Raw genomic sequence first — 17261 nt, forward strand, 5'->3', positions numbered from 1 at the left:
TCTCATTATGATCAGATTTAGTATATCTAACATTAAGATTAAGAATTTTTTTGAATATATGATATATATCAAGATGATGTAGTTTTCCTAAAATTTCATAAAATGTGTGTCTATTTATACTTGTTTTTACATGTGAAATGATAATCAGCTATAATTCTACAGCAAGGAATGTCAAACTCAAAGTTCTTTAGTTTTATTCTGAATAAACAATTCATCAAGGACTCAGCACCATATGCACACAATTCATTCAATTAATAAGTATTTATTTGTACACAAGTTGTATACTTGGCACTCAACTATATCTTGTCAGTATAAGCAGTATCTGACTTCAAGAAGCTTATCATCTAATTGAGATAAAAAATACTTTAAAAATAGAGACATGATAGAAGTTTTCACTATAGTAACCAATTATGGTAGATTGCAAATTTTCTTACCTTTATCTAATTTATTATATATGTGTTTTGGCAATTCTGGTGAAGATTCTACATTTGGAGGATAAACATACATTGCTCTACTGTGAGGTGAATTAAGATCCCTAAGATCCACAGCTTCTTTACAAACATTCAAAATATTTCTTCGGAAGTCTTGTACTTCTGGATCTTTAACCATGTCAAATTCACACACTGGCATGCCGATAGCAAAGCCTTAAAAAATTATAGAAAGAAAATAATATTCTATTAAATACACAGTATAAACATGTTTCTTATAAATAGAAAACTTGATAGATTTGGAAGATCACAATAGAATAAAGAAGTTTCTCTGGGTTTAAAAAGTTTTTGATGAACACATACAGTAAGAGTTGACAAGGACTCAAATATTTTTAATAAACATATTTAGCAACTTGGAGCAAAGGCAGCAAACATTATCCATATCAATTATTTTTTAGAGAATAATAAAACAAAACTGGGCTATAACAAATCTAAGTCAATTATACAAATCATACTTCTTAAAGAAAACTTTATAAAAAATACCAAGGTGTTAAAAATAGTTTCTTAATCCAATAGTAAAAAAATACTTTAGATTTGGAATGATTCTTATTTAAAAATCTATTTAAGATTACAAAGGTAATTAACTGGTTCAAACAGAGATATTTCAGTGAGGAGAAAATAAAGTTGCACAGTTATTTGCATTTAGAATAGGATGACAATGACATTTAGTCAAAAATTTTCTCATACCAATTTCTCGATTGAGGATCTTTTCTTCACGGTTGCCTACTGGCTCAATTACTTTTAAAAAGGGTTGAAAGAGCCGAAGATCACAAAGCCGTCTTGTTTCATCAAAAAATTCTTCCCTTTCTGCTTCTTGGGTAACACTTACGAAAATGTAAGAAGATTCATCTTGAAGAAGTTGATGGAGAGGGTACTTTCTTGCTTCTTTAAATAGTTCATGCTTTATAGTTACTAATGTAGCCTCACGGAGGCATTCTAAAGTCACTATCATTCCATTTGGTAGTAAACATTCTACTAGGATTCTTGGGGGCATCAAGTGGATGCCCCACAGTTCACCTGATGATGGTCTTGGAGGCATTGTTCCGATCCTTTATAAGTTTTACATATAAAACTACTTTAAGGAATTAGATGTGTGGCTGTCCCAAAGCAGAAATCTAAACCAAAGAAGGAAAACATATGTTAAAAGAGAAACAACTATAGAAGAATAGATTTATGGCATTATTAAGTGTAAAAACTCATTTTCCATAGTTTGAATTAATTAGGATAAGTAATAATAATTTATCTTAAATATTTTGATGGAGACTGTTGCTCCAAATTAGGCTGAAAGAATCGATTGCAAAGCAGAAATTAGAAAAAAATCACTTGTATTTCATTTTATTTAGTAAATTCATTTAATAAAAAACATTTTATATGAATGAGTTTTTAACAATCAGGTCTTATCAAGACAGAAATGAGACTATGGGAAGAATGAATTAAGTTGTAATTGAACCCAAAATTTCCATCACCTATCACTGCTACCATTCTCTTCTATTTTATTAAGCAGAATCTGGGCTAAAAAGGATCCTTTATCATGGGCCAACTGCTCTCATTCTAAAGATGAGTAAAGCAAAGGCTTAGAGAAGTAAAACCTTTTACTTTTTCTCCCCAATCTCCGCCCTGTGGTAATGAGAAATTATATAGCTTAATCTTTTCTTCTTTCTTAAGAATCTTTGGCATTCTTTTTTTTTTAAAATATATTTTATTGATTTTTAACAGAGAGGAAGGGAGAGGGATAGAGAGTTAGAAACATCGATAAACGAGAAACATTGATCAGCTGCCTCCTGCACGCCCCCTACTGGGGATGTGCCCACAGCCAAGGTAAATGCCCTTGACTAGAATCGAACCTGGGACCCTTGAGTCCGCAGGCCGACGCTCTATCCACTGAGCCAAATCCGTTAGGGCTTTTCTTCTTTCTTAAATCAATCTTTGTAATTCCCTCTTGTGTACTGATTATTTTCTAAGTGATATCTTGGACCATTATGTTTTTAAAGTATATTAGGTATATGGTCACTCTAATATAAAGTGCTATCAATGCATTTTCCTTGAGATGTGACCAATTGACAATGATCCATCCACTTCATCAAATAACCTAGTCCTAATACCTCTGATTGAAATGATCTACACATAAAGGAGATCCACTGACTCTCTTTGTCAGTACAATGTTCTAATCTTGTTAAGCACTTGTAATATTTATTTATTTATTTGTTTGTTTGTTTGTTTGTTTATTTTTATTGATTTCAGAGAGGAAAGGAGAGGGAAAGAGAGATAGAAACATCAACCATGAGAGAGAATCATTGATTGGCTGCCTCCTCCACACGCGACACTGGGAATTGAGCCTGCAATCCAGGCATGTGCCCTTGACTGGAATCGAACCACAGGCTGACACTCTAGCCACAAAGCCAAACCAGCTAGGACAAACACTTGTAATATTTTTAAAAATATTAATTATCATTATGATTTGAAGCCCTAATTTTTTAGATGTCCATAATCTTGAGGGGATCTTTTGGAAGATACTGTCAAAACCAGAAAGCACAAGTTTATTTCTTGTTGTTTGTGTTTATTTTTTAATTTTACTCAGCGAGCTAAACTGTGAAGGTATAAAAAAAAGGCAAAGTGAGAGACATTAGGAAAATAAAAAAGAAATGAAAGCTGGAGAAATGAATCAAAGGTCCAGATAATTTACTATATTTGATTACTACAGGCACTGGGGACAATAGCTATAAATGACACTTGGTTTATTCACTAAATATGTATTGGTGCTGTCCCCAGAACCATGTTAGGTGCTGGGAATGTAACGATGAGCAAGACACATGACTCTTCCCCTCACAAGACAAAGTCAAGAGTGGGAAGATTATGTGTATGTTGGGTGTGGGGTAATTAAATTCACAGATATGAAACAGAAAAACATGTTCTCATGGAGAATGCCAGATGCTTATAAAAGCTCATAGTTGTCACTTGACTCCATGGAAATTGGGGTAGGGAGGCTTTCACAGGAGGTAACATATAAACTGAATTTTTTAAGGATACGCAGGTATTAAGCAAACACAGTAAGAGGTGAGGAACCTGCTGCATCTAATCCAGAAATCTATCTCTGACTCCTCTATGTTATACCTATCAACATCCAAGCCATCAACAAATTCCGTTAATTCTATCTCCTGATCTGTCTACACTCCTTCCCTATCACTTTCAGTACCTTGGGTCAGGCCACTACTATTTCTTGTCAGGACCACTGCAAAGGCCTAAGTGGTCTCCCTGCATCTAGGTTTGCTCCCGACAATGCATCTTTCACCTCAGTGCGGCTAGAGAGAGCAACAGGCCTACTTTGGGCTTTGGGTAGCCATTTCTACTGTACTAGTTCTTAGTTAGAAACAAGTGTTTATGGTATGCGTCAAAGTTTTAACATAATAAAGAGCTGAGTAGAAATAGAAGAAATTTCAAGCCTTACCCTGCCTCTGGAAATATAAAAATTGGAAGACAATCAATAATATACAATTATTTTTTAATATTTAACATATTTTTCTTCAAATTTAAGAGACCCACTAAAGTTATAGGATTTAAATTATAGTTCTCCTGTTTCTTACATTTTTCAAAGAAAATTCACTGACTAGTAAAAAACCAGATGGATCTGTGTGTATAATTTTAGAAGTGACTTAGGCTAAGATTTTTAAAACATACAAGAAATTTAAAGAATGCAAGGGGTAATGCCAAATGACTACTTTTAAATGATGACCTGCCTGCACAAAAAGTTCAAATAAAAACAAAACCAAACCACGAACGACACCAAAACAGCAGCTGTGTTTATAGTTTTCTTTGTTGAATGGCACTAACAGGTCTATGTTATGAAATCCTGGGGGCAATTATTTCATAGAATAAATAACAACCTCCAGAGTTTCATATGCTACTTAAGAATTAGCAAAAGAGAAGTCTAGTATAGTAGACAGATCGTTGATTCTAATCTTTATTATAATATAGTATATTTATGGGCAATTAACAACTATGAAATACTCAAAATACACTCTTCTCATAAGAGAATAAATACGATCATAGCCATAAAACACTTGGCGATCCTGGAGGGCAGGCACTGGTTGAAATTATGGTCATGTTATACAGAAGAGAGAGGATGCTTATCTGTCTTCTTATGCCAAGCCTTATTCTGCAGAAACCATTATCTCAGAGCTCACATGAACAGAAGTGTAGAAATATAATGCACTAAGGAAGGCAATAATCCTTTTTAAGATATGTATTGCTATTTTTAGATATAGGGAAACCAAAGATCAGAGAAGTGAAGTTATTCACCACCAGATATGGATTTTTGAACTTATGTCTAGGTGATTTCAAAGTATATGCTGTTATTTGGGCTTCAGTTATGGCCAGGTAATACTCATTGGTGGTAAGAGAATGGGCTCTAAAGTTACACTGGATTCAAATTCTGGCTGCCTTAATTAGTTGTGTGGCCTTGAGAAAGTTTAATTCATCTCGCTGAACTTCATTCTGCCCCCCCCCCATTTGTTAAATTGGGATGATGGTAACATATTTTTCCGTGTACAAGACGCTATTTTTTCCTAAAATTGTTAGACTGAAAATTGAGGAGCGTCTTATACACGGAAGTCAGCAGAGGAGGGAGCCGTGAAGGTGTGTAACTGCCCATACTTTGTCAAACAGGCTTCCTCCAATCACAAGCCTTATTGTGATTGACGTCAGCTGATGCAGTAATTGGAGGTGGAGGTGGAGAGTGCACAGATGCAACAGGGACCAGAGCGTTCTGAGCCCATAAAGATGTCAAAAAAGAAAAGATAAATACCAGTAAGCGATTGTCTTACTCTACAAAATTCAAACTGAATGTAATCAGCTATGCAAAAGAGCATGGACACAGAGCTGCAGAGAGACAATATGGACCTCCTCCCACTGAGTGTATGATCAGACAGTGGAGAAAACAGGAAGAACAATTCCTTAAGCTGCTAAAAAAGAAGAAGGTCTTAAGAGGAAAACCAGCAAAATGGGCAAACTTGGAGCAGAGGCTTAAGACTTGGGTTATGGAGCAGTGCCAGAGTGGCTTATATGTGTCAACCAAGCTTATTCAATGTCAGGCAAGAATATTTGCAACGAAATGAACACTGTTGCTTTTACAGGAAAGGCAAAATGGTGCTTCACTTTCATGAGAAGAGAAGGGTTTGGCCATGAGAACATGAACAAAGTTAGCTCAGAAAATGCCATCAGTTTATGAGAATGATCTCACATATATAGACAGTGACTCAGAAGACAGCAGTGATATAATAAAAGTTGAAAAACTTGATATGACTGGAACTAATAGTGATGAAGAAGAGAGCAGTGATGCAACAGAGGCTGAATAAAGTGATATGCTGCACAATATCACAGTACTGGTATGTAAACATTACATGTGGTAATGACTAAATAAAAGTGTGTTCTGTTTTATGTTTAAAATATTGATTTCTTAATTTTGGGTTGGAAAAGTGGGGGGCATCTTATACATGGGGGCATCTTATACATGGAAAAATATGGTGTATACTTCAGACTGTTGTATTAGACAAGGTGATATATGAAAAACATGTAAGCAAAGATATTTGCCCAGTAAGCACCCCATAAATGTGTTAAATATTACTATTAACAAACCTGTAAAGCATTCCTATATTATCTTTTCAAGCTATTGTGAATTATTCAGGACTGATATCAGATAGGGATGGGAAAAAGGGGTCTGGGTTCTTTTACTGAGGGAGGCAAATAAATAAGGAGCTTCATAAAGCTGTGCCAATTTCAAAAGCTGAAACTTGAAGAGCACTGGCAATGCAAGGCTCACAGACAAGTTTGGAATAGTAGTGAGTGGCTCAGATGCTGGTACTTTGCAGCTGCTTCTAGTTCCCTGGACTCCTAATATTCCTATTTAAATGGTACAGCTATCTACAGCTTAGGTGTGAGGAATCCCTTGCTTTCCATCCCCGCCAACCCCATGTTTTTGGAGAAATATCTGTTTGTGCTAGGCTCCTGGCTAAATATGCTATGAAAACAAAGGTAGATAAGATGCTTTCCCTTCGGTTGTTGAAGGACTCAGTTTATTGGGGAAGACAAAACACAGAACAACTTTAACAACGGGAAATTGTTATGAGACAGAACATAAACTTGGAAAAAGTCACAAGAAATCTCCTATTGCCTGAGGAGGTTAGGGAAGGCATCAGAGGTAAAATTTAAGAAGAATATTATAGATTAGTAGAGAGTTTGCAGAGAAGGGGTGGCTGGAGCATGGGAGATCTAGAGGAGGGTGTTTTAGATTGCCACATGAGTATGTGTGCAAAGTCACAGATCATGAAAGAATGTAGCCTATTACCAGCAATACAAGATGTTTTTTATTGCTTGAGTCTGAGTGCATGGTAATAGGGAAGGTATGTGACAGGGAAGGTGGGGTGAGAGGTAGGCAGGGGACACAAGAGTCCATCTTAAGAAGTTTGAATATTACATAGTTCATCCTAAGTAAAAGCGAGTCCCTGAAAAGTATTCTGAACAAAAATATGACATGAAACTTTTATGATTTTAAAATTCAGATTTCTTTAAAACTTTGCTTTTCAACTATAGGATATATTCAAATAAGTTAAGCCAAGGTATAAAAATATCTTCTCAATTCTCTGAATTTGGAGCAAAATCCTTAAAGTTAATAAGTCAGAGCATATAATATTTTCAGTAAAAGGGCCTTTACATTATAGAAAATTAAATGTTAATGGAAAAAGTTGAATTATCCAAACTCGAGCGCATAATCTATTTACAAAGAAAAATAACTTATTTGAAAATTAAATTTAATATACAAATTTGCATTTTGGAGGCTTGAGGTCACAAAAATGTATCTGCTAAAAATAAAACACTTTAAGAGTCAAGGAACACTCTATGGGGTTTTTGAGTTCAGAATGCCAGGGCTAAATGTTCATATGCTGACAAATCACAACTATTCAGAACTCTTAGGAAATAAATTGGTTTTGCTTATCCTAAATTTTTATACATCTATTGATAAGTTATTTCAGTGGGGCAATTCTATTTTCTTTTTTTATATCCCTACCTGAGGATATTTTTTCCATTGATTTTTTTAGAGAGAGTGGAAGGGAAGAGGGATGGGCGGGGGGGGGAAGGGAGGAGAGAGGGGAAGAGAGAGAGAGAGAGAGAGAGAGAGAGAGAGAGAGAGAGAGAGAGAGATATGATAGATAGATAGATAGATAGATAGATAGATAGATAGATAGATAGATAGATATTGGTTGCTTCCTGCACACGTTCTGACCGGGGCGGGGATTGAAGCTGCAACCCTTTGGTCTGATGCTATAACCACTGGGAAAACTGGCCAGGACTAATCCTATTTTCTTAAAAGTGTATGTATAAGTCACCATTTACCCTTTTCTTGAAGAGTCCTCATTATAAAACTAATTACTGTGCTATACTAAAAGACAATATAGCAAAGTTCTTCAGTATTATCAAAAGGTCTGAGGGTATTTTTGGCCCTAAAACCAACAAACCCAGGTTGGAGATGGTATTTTTTAAATTGCTCCTATCCTTTGTTTTATAGCAGCTAATGGTTGTCCCATGGTAGTCCTCAGCTGTGGCTAGCCGGCCTGATGATGTAGCCTCCTTTTCTATTATTCATTTCTAGACAGCATCAACACTTGACCACCATTTTGTAACCGTCTATAAACAAAAGGCCGCAGACCACATGATGATATGAGAACCGCTCCAGCACGCGCTTAGGAGCACAAAATGTGTAACGGATACTTTGCTGATCAGATATTTTTGTTTATTTCCTTGTTCTGACATTAAAATTACTGTTTGGGCAGGAGGCACTGAAAGTCTCTTGGTTCTTATGAGGCCTGACGCTGCATTTATTTCTTGGGCTGGGTGTGCATTAGCAGTCCAAGTGGAGTAGATGGTTTTGCTCAGCAAGAGTAAAGATACCTTTAAGTCCAAAAAAGAGCAGAAATGAACAGCATAAAATTGTCTCAGACTCTCCACTCTCATTTTACTTTTAATGCATTGGGCAATTTAAATTTTGAACATTTTGATGTGCACTCTTTTAGTCCAGTAAGACAAATACATTTTGACAATTTGTTTTATTAACTTCGTCTTTCTTAACTTAGAATGGTATTTCCAGATTTCATTTAAAGCAAGGGGTATCAAACTATGGCCCACAGTGCAAATCCAGCTTATTACCTGCTTTTGAAAATAAAATGTAATTGGGACACAGCCAATAAACTGTGTTATATATTGTCAATGATGCTTTCGCACTATAACAACAGAGTTCAGCAGGTGCTATAGAGCCTGCAAAGTCTAAAATATTTACTACAGCCCATTATAAAAAAAAAGTCTGCTGACTTCTGACAAACTTTATTATATTAGAATTGCCTGATATAAATGGGAGAATTTCCAAATGCACAACAGCTAATAAGTTATCCCCAACCTTACCTTTGCAAGCCTACACTTGCAAACTAAGTCTTTTAGGGGGAAAACAAACAAACAAAACATTAATTTTAGCCAGTGAAATTAAAATCTTGAAATAGAAAGTTTCTCAGAAGTCACTTAATTGGATATTTTCCACTGTTGGGAGCTCATTACTTGATATAAACATTTTTCCTAAAGTTATTCCTAAAGATTGCTATTCCTAAACTTCATTTAATCAGTTCTGTCTGCCTTCTCTATCTTTTCACATACTTGACAGCGATAAGAATTTTCCCTAGGTCTCTTTACCCCCAATTCCCTTCGCTATAATGAAAGTGAGATAGTTTATCACCATCTTCTTTGTCTTCATTAGATGTGTTCTTTTGCTTAAATTCATCTCAAAATGCAGCAACAAAAATCTAATACAATACTCTAGAGTCAATGTCACCAAGGCAAAGAGTACAAAAAACTATTACTTGACTGTAGATTATCTATATCAGGGGTCCTCAAACTACGGCCCGCGGGCCACATGCAAATACAAATATTGTATTTGTTCCCGTTTTGTTTTTTTACTTCAAAATAAGACATGTGCAGTGTGCATAGGAATTTGTTCATAGTTTTTTTTTAAACTATAGTCTGGCCCTCCAACGGTCTGAGGGACAGTGAACTGGCCCCCTGTTTAAAAAGTCTGAGGACCCCTGATCTATATATATAAAAGGCTAATGTGCTAAGTGTCCGACCGGTTGCTATGATGTGCACTGACCGCCAGGGGAAGATGTTCAACGCAGGACCTGCCATGACACACACTGGCACCTCAGGCCTGGTGCCCACAAAGCAACACTCAGCTTCCCTCAAGTGGGACACGGGCCCTGCCACCACCCCAGAGCGACAGCCCACCAATAGCAGCTGACGCTGCTGAGACGCCATGGTGCGAACTGCAGCCCAAAGCCCAGCCCAGCCTGGAAATGGTAGCTGTGGGCGCCGGGTAATGACGTCACGTAGCAACGCCAGGCTTCCTCTCCCTAGTGACTAGCCTCCTACAGTTTCTTCAGCCCAGGAACATGATTTACTTTATAGCTAGGTGCAATCATTTCACACTTTAACCAAATGTCTGTGAAGCATTTTCCTATGCCTCATCTCATTTGATCCTCACAGAAGTCCTGGAGTAGGTAGATAGGAGACTTGGTGGAATCCTATTTTCTTTTCATTAGCCAGAAAATGGAGATTTAGGAAGTTTAGAAACTTGACCCGACTGAAAAGAATGGTGGACCTTGAAAATGACTTCAGGTTTTCTCACTGTGCAGAATACAGTCAAACACTGCTGCAGTTGAATATTTTACCCTTTGTTCTCCCTGTGTGATCTATAATAATAATCTGCTTCGTGTTGGTATTTACTGCTGTGTTGCTGACAATTACCTGAAAGAGAAGTTGGGGTGCTTCACTGGGCTAGAAAAAGTTTAGCTGCATCAGAAAACAGGTCTAATTAAGCAAGTTTATTCTATATATACTAGAGGCCCAGTGCACAAAATTCGTGCGGGGTAGGGGGTTCCCCTCAGCCAAACCTGCACCCTCTTCAATCTGGGACCCCTTGAGGAATATCTGACTGCCCGTTTAGGCCTGATCCCGGTGGAATCAAACCTAAATGGGCAATCGAACATCCTCTCACAATCCAGGACTGCTGGCTCCCAATTGCTCGCCTGGCCTGCCTGCTTGCCTGATTGCCCCTAACCACTGCTGCCTGCCAGCCTGATTGACACCTAACTGCCCTCTCCTGCCAGCCTGGTCACCCCTAACTTCCCTCCCCTGCAGGCCTGGTCCCCCCCCCACCCAACTGCCCTCCCCTGCAGGTCTGGTTGCCCCCAACTTCCCTCCCCTGCAGGCCTTGTCCCTCCCAACTGCCCTCCCCTGCTGGCCTGGTCCCCCCTAACTGCCCTCCCCTGCAGGCTTGTCGCCCCCAACTGCCCTCCCCTGCTGGCCCGGTCACCCTTAACTTCCCTCCCTTGCCAGCCTGGTTGCCCTTAACTGCCCTCCCCTGCTGGCCTGATTGCCCCTAACTGCCCTTCCCTGCCGGCCTGGTCGCCCCCAACTGCCCTCTCCTGCAGGCCTGGTCGCTCCCAACTGTCCTCTCCTGCAGGCCTGATCCCTCCCAACTGCCCTCCCCTGCTGGCCATCTTGTGTCCACATGGGGGCGGCCATGTTGTGTGTTGGAGTGATGGTCAATTTGCATATTACCTCTTTATTAGATAGGACTACTGGCCTGATGCACGGATTCATGCACCAGTGGGGTCCTTCAGCCTGGCCTGTGGGGATAGGGCCAAAACCGGCTCTCCAACATCTCCTGAGGGGTCCTGGATTGCGAGAGAGCTCAGGCCAGGTCGAGGGAGCCTACTGGTGCACGATCAGGGCTGGGGAGGAACCGTGGAAGGGCTCCAGGGTATGTCCGGCCCATCTTACCCAGTCCTGATTGGGGCGGGCCCGCCAGGGAGGGACCGTGGGAGGGTTCCAGGGCATGTCTGGCCTGTCTTCCCCAGTCCCGGTTGGCTAGACCCCAGTAGCAAGCTAACCTACCAGTTGGAGTGTCTGTCCCCTGGTGGTCAGACTGCTCGAACGAACAGTTGGACACTTAGCATACTAGGCTTTTATTATCCCATATAATAAAACCCTAGGTGGTGTCATGCCCTTGCGTGATCCCAGCCCTCCCCCGATTTGCCCTCTGCAGGGGAGGGCAGTTGTGCACAGCGGAGGTGGGGCCCGGTGGCCACTCCACGCAGTGAGGCCTGGGGATCCTGCGGCTCTGTGGCACATGGAGGAGGCCTGTCACTGCGTCTCCGCCGCCTCCCGTGGAGGAGGCGGGTCCCAGTGAAGGAGGCGGTTCACAGCAGGGAGGGCAGTTTGGGGTGATCAGGCTGGCAGGGGAGAGCAACTGGGGGCGATCAGGTTGGCAGGGGAGGGCAGTTGGGGGCGATCAGGCCAGCAGGGGAGCAGTTAGGCATCAATCAGGCTGGCAGGGGAGCAGTTAGAGAGTGATCAGGCTGACAGGCAGAAGCGGTTAGGGGCAATCAGGCAGGCAGGCAGGTGAGCAGTTAGGAGCCAGCAGTCCCGGATTGTGAGAGGAATGTCTGACTGCCTAAACTGGCAGTCGGACATCCCCAGAGGGGTCCCAGATTGGAGAGAGTGCAGGCCGGGCTGAGGGACACCCCCCATCCCCCATGCACAAATTTTGTGCACCGGGCCTATTGTATACGATAAAAGGCTGTTGACTCACACATGCACGATACATATAAAGTTCTCGCTGGTGCCAATTGCATGCTTGTGTTTTGATCTGTCATTGTTGATCATGAATTTGGTTGACACTTCTATTATAGAGAAAGGGCAAATAGCAATATTAAAATATTTCTTCTAATTAATTTCCTTTCAATGTGCACGAATGCATGCACCGGGTCACTATGGTTTCTATAAATGCAGCCTTACACTGCAGAGACTTTTCCTTACTTTTTCAGAGAGGAAGGGAGGGGGAAAGAGATAGAAACATCAATGATGAGAAGAAATCATTGATTGGCTGTCTCCTGCATGCCCCTTTCTGGGGAACAAGCCTGCAACCTGGGCATGAACCCTGACTGAGAATCGAACTATGACCTTCTGGTTCATGGGTCAATACTCAATCACTGAGCCACACTGGCTGAACTGACCTGATTACTTTAAAATATACATTAAGTGATTGAAGAGGGTAAAGGTGGTCAAATATATGGTGACACAAGGAGACTAGACTTTGGGTGGTGAGCACACAGTGCAATCTATATATATTAAAGCCTAAGCGACTGTCTGACCATTGCTATGATGTGTAGTGACCACCAGGGGGCAGACACTCAACACAGGAGTGGAAACCACAGGCATGGAACCATGGAACAGACTGATGAATCTCAGAGGGAAGGAGGGAGGGCAAGAAGAGATTAACCAAAGATCTTATATGCATACTAGAGGCCCAATGCACGGATTTGTGCACTGGTGGGGTCCCTCGGCCTGGCCTGTGGGGATCAGGCCAAAACTACCTCTCCGACATCCTCCAAAGGGTCCTGGATTACAAGAGGGTGCAGGCCAGGCTGAGGGACCGCACCAGTGCACGGCCTCTAGTATACCAGTGTATATAATATATAGAATATATGTACAATATATAGAACTGCACACTTGAAACTTATATAATCTTATTAATGCTGCCCCCAAAGATGTAATTAAAAATATACATAACGTATATTTCAGATACTTTAAATTCTGGCTTTAATTTCAGAAGTGCAGTATGTTTCAAATAGTTATTTGTATTTAAATATCAATATTATATGTTCATCATAAAAATCACTAAATATAAGAAAGCTATATTGAAGTGTACACTTGCAAATTTAGGGGATATCTATACTGACACCATTGGCAGCTTAATCATCTCAAACAGCCACAATTTGCTAAAATAAGCAGCTTGTATTTTCTGGATAGCTATGGTCTATAAATATAGAAGCTGCATAAATGTTTATTGAATGACCAAAGGTTTACAAATACTTACATCTGATTTAACAGATACATTTATAAATATGTATATTTAGATATATGTTGACAAGATATGTCCATCCTCATTCTCAGACAGGTCAACAGGAAAACATTAACATGTAGTTTTGTGGCTAACTCAGTTGTATCTCTTTATTTGTTCATTAACTAGAAAATAAGATTTCCTGTTTTGTTTTGTTTTAATTACCAAATAAAACCTTAGTTTAGTTTGATTTAGAATAAGAAAACAAAACTTGCCTCCACACTTGCTACATAAATAAAATGATTAAAATCTGGATTGGTAATTCTATGATCTGACTACTTTCCTTAAAAGTTACTTTAAATATTTCCAGAGTTAAGTACTCCCTTTAAAAAATGTTACCCAGCCTCTTACATGTATTTATATAATTATACCTTAATACATTCTTATTAAAATTATCTACATCTATATTGACTTCCTGCTAGACTGTGAGCTTTTCCAAGATAGGTCTTGTTCTGGGTCAGTCATCGTAGTCCTGGAGTATAGGGGAATAAGTAGGAAAACTAAATTGTTGAAATTATCTCAGGGAAAAGGTAGCAAGGGTCTGAACAAAGAAGCAATAGTAATAGCAAGAAAGAGTGGATGAAGATAACTTGTAAAAGATTATCAAAAGCATTGAGAGAATAACTGCATCTGAGGGATAAGAAGCATGATTTTTACACTACAGTAGATATGCATGGAAGCAAGTGTCTTTCAGTATAATTTTCCTGAGCCCCAGTTAAAGCCTCTAAAAATTCTCTTCCTCCAAGAGTCACTGAGCTGTTGCTGGAATGAGTCCAAAGGGACAGCTGTAATATACACTAGCTCTGAAGGATGAGTATTATCTATTTCTTTCAAAGTGCTGTCCTTCACTGACCTTTACAAGCTAACCATGAGAAAACAGCTTTAACTCATCCTTTTTAGTAATTAAGAGAGACCTGAAAAACCTCAGGGTAGAAAATAGTTTTCATGACCAATACGTAGAAAATTCAAATCCTTTAGTAGGAGATGCAATTCATTCTCACTATTAAATTCATAGTGCGATGAAAGATGTTATGAAAACACATTTCAGAGATTTAATGAATTAGTTAAGACAAGGGTCCCCTAATATCAGGTCCATGGATGGGTTTAGAAAGAGTCTGTGCTAATGGATTTTTAAAAATAATGACAAATGTTTAAGGTCTAAGCCAGTAATGTCCATACCAATGCAGACTTTTAATTATCAATAAATGTGAATAGGACTTTATTAAGGTGGGTTAAAAGAATCCAGTATGAGTAGCAGAATCAAAAGTGGTAAACAAACGTAAGACCCAGTAAGAAGGTGCAGATTAATAAATAATATTAGCTATTAGATACACTATGAATTTTAATGAGAAAAAGATACTTTCCTTATAAAATAATTACAAAGTAGTATCTTTTATATAAACAGAGAAACAAGACAATGAAAACAGAAGCCTATTTATGCACCTGACTGCCTCCATGAAAATTTAACCAATGAGATCAATGAAAATACCAGCCCAGCAAGCAAAATAGACTACTATAAAGGAAATGGAAAATATGAAGAGGGTCTGGAAATACTACTCCAATTTCCTGCTAAGCAAAAATGTTAGCTCCAAAGGAAGATAAAGAGAAATGAAAGCTCAACCCTTTACAAGTAAAAGTTTAGAACCAAACTTACTACTGATGATAACCAAAAATGGGGCACAAAGTCCTATGTAATTCCCCTTGACAAATGAGACCCATGTCCCACATACTTCAGGAATAAAATCTATTTATTACTTGGAATTACACAAATGACGCCAACCACACATTGTTCCTTTCTTGATTGATGGATTCACTTAAGAAAAAAGTATGAAAGGGCTCTATTTTTTCAGCTTAAAGTCAGTATTAGAACTAATTCTCCTCTCTTTCAAAAGTCTGGAGGCTTTGCCAAAAATAACTTCACTCTTTCTTGCCCCAATGAAGCTAACACCATCCTGGACTTGGCTTATTTATAAAATAGTTATTTCCCAGATGCTGTTATAAAATAGTTATTTCCCAGATGCTGTTATCTAAAGAGAAAGAAGAGACAAAAGAATACATCATCTAGGGTCTGGCTAGATAAATTCATGAAGAGTTTAAGAATATAGAAATTCAACATTTTAATGAAATTAAGAACATCTACATAAAGGTAATACCAGCAACATATCTTCCAGCTTACTTGACTTGATTCCTTAAAAGACCTATAATAAGCAAGCAAAAGGCAAGATGTTTCCATAAGCCATCGGGAGAGAGAACGTCTTTCCCTGAAGTTTATCAAGTGGCCTTTCCTCTTGTGTTTCTTTCTGGTATAGAGTAATGCCTTCATAAGCCTTTCCATGGTTTTGAATACTTCAATAACCTTCTTTCAAGTCTTCCTGTATGGGTGAGGGTGCATGAACTTTTGGAAAACAGATGCTTCACACTGTTCCCTTTGCCTTTTTCTCTCTTCATCAAAAATGAATAGTTACCTTATTTCCTTGTGTCATGGGATGAAAACAATTTAGTCATTATTGAGACTTCTAGTCAAATTCTAGTCCTTCTGGTGGTACCCCTCCAGGGTCCATATACATTAAAACTTGTCTGCCCCCCACAGATAAACATTATAGTCTTTCTTGACAATGGCAAAAGGTTAAGTCTTGCATACCAACTCTATACCGCCATTATAAGCAAAGTACAACTTGGGTCAGTTCCTACAGTAGAAACTGTCACTCTATTTCCTTGCACAGAACAGGCAGTTTGTGTCCACAGAGAAACAAATAAACGAACAAACAAAGTCCAAAATGGGAAAACAGTAAGTTTTCAGTCTAGTTCAGTGGTCGGCAAACTGCGGCTCTCGAGGCACATGCGGCTCTTTGGCCCCTTCTATGTGGCCACGAAGTTTCAATCGCACTGTATGTGCGTGCCCACACGTGGTATTTTGTGGAAGAGCCACACTCAAGGGGTTGCAGTTTGCCAACCACTGGACTAGTCCAACAAAGATGGAGCTAGCAACTTTGGGGCTACTAGTAGATACAATACACTCACTTAATTGCATCCAGATATATTTCATAGGTCTCTTTGCTTTGGAGTATTATTTTCACTTTTGACCAACTCAACATCCCAGACTTAATGTATCTTTGCTATCTGCCAGAAGGCCAAATTGACTTGGGAGAGAGAATCAAAGACCAATCATAAAGCTCCATCACAATCTCTGGTCTTCAATTGATTTTCCTATTTCCCGAGGCCACATGTCATAAAACTGCAGCTATGTGTCTGTGCCTATGACTACATACTACCATGCACAAACAATGAACAAAGAAGATATTCACATATCATTGCTGTCACTGGCTGTGGCAAGGGTAACATTTTCAAAATGAAATGACAAGATCTGGCCTGTGCTGCAGTGATTACAGTGGGGATTCTGCCAATACTGGCAGGCTGAGGAGGAAATGTAAATGGACTCCATCAATTTGCTTTGAATCAGGAAAACAGTCTGCTAGTAAGTGAATCAAATAAAAACATTCGCTTAAAAATATGGAGTATCTCTTGAATGTGTGTATCAACCTTACACAGGGCCATGCTAGTCTTCTGTTGTCATCCCAATTTTAGTAGTATATTCTGTGGAAACAGGTATTATCCAATGAACTTAACCAAAAACACCAGAAGGACCTTGCTTTTAGTTTAATTCATGCCAAGGCATAATCCCAAATGGCTACATTACATAATTATGCACAAGTGGACTACAGTGTCATGAAAACATATTTTAGTTTACAAGGTATTTAATTAGACTGCAAAAATCT

At 39.1% G+C, this 17261-nt stretch overlaps 1 protein-coding gene and 1 pseudogene across 4 annotated transcripts in view; both read right to left on the reverse strand.

Annotated features, from left to right (window-relative positions):
* Positions 1 to 17261, reverse strand: part of PIK3CA (phosphatidylinositol-4,5-bisphosphate 3-kinase catalytic subunit alpha) — a 78321-nt gene that overhangs the window by 33963 nt on the left and 27097 nt on the right. For 3 of the 4 annotated variants that reach the window (XM_036347171.1, XM_036347173.1, XM_036347174.1), the window contains exons 2-3: positions 1176 to 1603; positions 435 to 644 (exon numbers count right to left, since the gene is read on the reverse strand). In XM_036347171.1, the coding sequence (XP_036203064.1) occupies positions 435 to 644; positions 1176 to 1527 (562 nt within the window). In that variant the 5' untranslated portion in view covers positions 1528 to 1603. Of the gene's footprint in view, positions 1 to 434; positions 645 to 1175; positions 1604 to 17261 lie in introns of those variants that run through there. The other variant, XM_036347172.1, reaches the window with a different exon arrangement.
* On the reverse strand, positions 16990 to 17090 carry LOC118677901 (annotated as a pseudogene).

This window comes from Myotis myotis, unplaced genomic scaffold (assembly GCF_014108235.1).
Source record: "Myotis myotis isolate mMyoMyo1 unplaced genomic scaffold, mMyoMyo1.p scaffold_m19_p_2, whole genome shotgun sequence".
Taxonomy (NCBI): domain Eukaryota; kingdom Metazoa; phylum Chordata; class Mammalia; order Chiroptera; family Vespertilionidae; genus Myotis; species Myotis myotis.